This window comes from Palaemon carinicauda, chromosome 5 (genome assembly GCF_036898095.1).
Source record: "Palaemon carinicauda isolate YSFRI2023 chromosome 5, ASM3689809v2, whole genome shotgun sequence".
NCBI classification, from domain to species: Eukaryota; Metazoa; Arthropoda; class Malacostraca; order Decapoda; family Palaemonidae; genus Palaemon; species Palaemon carinicauda.
Window position 1 is genome coordinate 172543226 of NC_090729.1, and position 2500 is coordinate 172545725.

General features: G+C 32.5%; 1 protein-coding gene across 1 annotated transcript in view; it reads right to left on the reverse strand.

The window, feature by feature from the left end:
- LOC137641614 (T-box transcription factor TBX20-like) overlaps positions 1 to 2438 on the reverse strand; it is a 139120-nt gene extending 136682 nt beyond the window's left edge. The window contains 1 exon segment of the mRNA XM_068374346.1: positions 1734 to 2438. Coding sequence (XP_068230447.1) covers positions 1734 to 1869 — 136 coding nt within the window. The 5' untranslated portion in view covers positions 1870 to 2438.
- Positions 2439 to 2500: the final 62 nt, after the last annotated feature.

Genomic DNA, 2500 nt, shown 5'->3' on the forward strand with positions numbered 1-2500 from the left:
TAAAACCAATTTATTCTCTTTAAATGTTTGTGAAATGTATTAGATAAATTTTAAAATTGATAATTACTGTTGTCAAAATGTTGTTATAATTGTTATTCAAACCGATCATATTTTAATTTATTTACCTATAATAAATAAGGTTTTCAAACACTATTGATATTTAGTAGTTTTTAAATCTTAGCCTAGTTTGATTATAATGATTGTAATAAAACTATAATAACTTATAAGATGTTAATGCAATGAATTATCATTGTCATGATGTTCATGTCCAGACAGACATGACATGTAAACACACATTTTGTTTCCTAAAGATTGATATTGTAATAAAAATATTAACCTGTCATGTAACTCGTTTTATTGATTTATGATATATATATATATATATATATATATATATATATATATATATATATATATATATATATATATATATATATATATATATATATACTGTATATAGGCTACTGTATTATATATTGTAGGAAATTATTAAAATGAACTTGCGTGAAAATTTACTTTATAATATATATATATATATATATATATATATATATATATATATATATATATATATATATATATATATATATATATATATATATATATATATATATTGTAATAAATTTTTTAAATGGAATTTCCATGAATCTTTACTTTAGAAAAAAATATTATCGTTTTAGATTAATACCCAAACTTTCCTTTAAACGTTTATTTTTAAACACCAACAACACTTACGATGATTGAAACAAAATTTGGCTCTAATATAATTTTTTAATTATGGAGGACATTAAAAGGATTTATAAATAGTCAAAACTTTTCGCGGTTTCGAGAAATAAGGAAAAGAAAAACCTAACATAACAGCGTTATCGTCATTAGAAATTGAATGTGAAGATTTTGTAGTCATCTATATTCTATTGAAATAAACAAAGTTGTAATGAAAAATTGTAAGAATTTCAAATTATCGAGTAGATATATCAAATTACACACTTACCGCATACTGTTTCATCTGACGATAAATTAGAAAACTGTTAGCATAGAAAATCAGTCAATTTCCTCTTTTCCGTGAAAATTATTAATGTAGGTATAACTAACATGCAATATCGTTCGCATAAGACATTATAAATTCAAGAACATTTACATATGGAAATTATGATAAAAAGCTAACCACACCCGTGGCTTTAGGAAAAGGAAAAAAGAGAGAAAAATAAGAGGGTATTCAGGTATACTAGCGCCAGGTGGCCAATATTCGTCAGGAGAGGTACTGGCCATAGAAACAAAAGCCCCTTTTTCATGGGCTTGGCATTTTTGGGGAATGAACGCCGGAGGGTATCTTAGCGCGCTGGCCGATTACTTTTCTGGTTAAGTTCTTTTTCGACGGTTTGCCTTTTTCAATTACTTAGTCACTCTGGCCATATGTCAAGGAGGGTTATCGCTCTGTTTTAACATCTTATAAAATAATATTTGTTTTTCGAGATGGTGGCCGTTTAATATAAGCGTAGCATTTATATTACTACGATAGAATTAAATTAATAAATAAAAAATGACAGATCGGTCGTTCGATTTCGTTGTTATTCACAATTTTGAAAAAGGGAAAGACAATATAAAATATTCTTTTCAAGATCAAAGATACTTACCCATTAATAAAGGCATAGTAAATTAATCAAGTTCAGTAACCGTACAGAGAAATGTATTTACAATTTTTTTTAAAGAAGGATAGATAAGAGGATGCTTACCCAAAGGCAGACCCGGAGACGTGGTGTGCCTGAGACCCGAAGCAGCTGCTGCAGCGGCGGCTGCGGCCGCCGCCGACCCACGGGACATGATAGCCGCAATGGAGAAGTCAGTGGCTCGGGGCTTACACCCAGACATTGCTTCCTCTAACCCGCCCCGCCAGCATCACTGTCAGCTCTTTCTGGGGATGGCGTCGTTTACAACTTTTACTTTTTTTTCCACAAAAATCCGGTCGCACCCGAAGATGGTGCTAAAATGAAAATTTAGGAATTTAAAAGTTTTTGTTATAGATTTATCAGGTTAATTTTAAGTTCTTCAGGAAAGCAGATATTTCCACTTGATTATCAAGTTTCTTTTTAATCTGAGCGTGGCCGAAAACACATGTGTATCGTCGGTGCCGTCTGGGTATACACCATCACCTCAGCAATATATCTGTCTCTGTATGACAGGGAATATCTGCGAAAAATTCATTGAGCGCGGGCAAATAATTTTCCGTTTTGCACCTGCGCAGTCTCGGGAGTGTCCAATCAAAAAGGTGTTTCATGCGATTCGAGAGAAATTATCAATGAGAGACTTAGGCGAGTTGGTGGGCCGCACAGTGCACGAAGGACTTCAAGTCACCAGAAGAAAATTGGAACATCACTAACACCTCATATTCCACTAATTATCTGCCAACAACTCTGGCTGAAGTGTCCACCCGCCGTACAGAGTGATGACCAACTGATGAACAGTGAAGACCATGAGGAGGTGTCGCGAGAAAGAGGAGGGG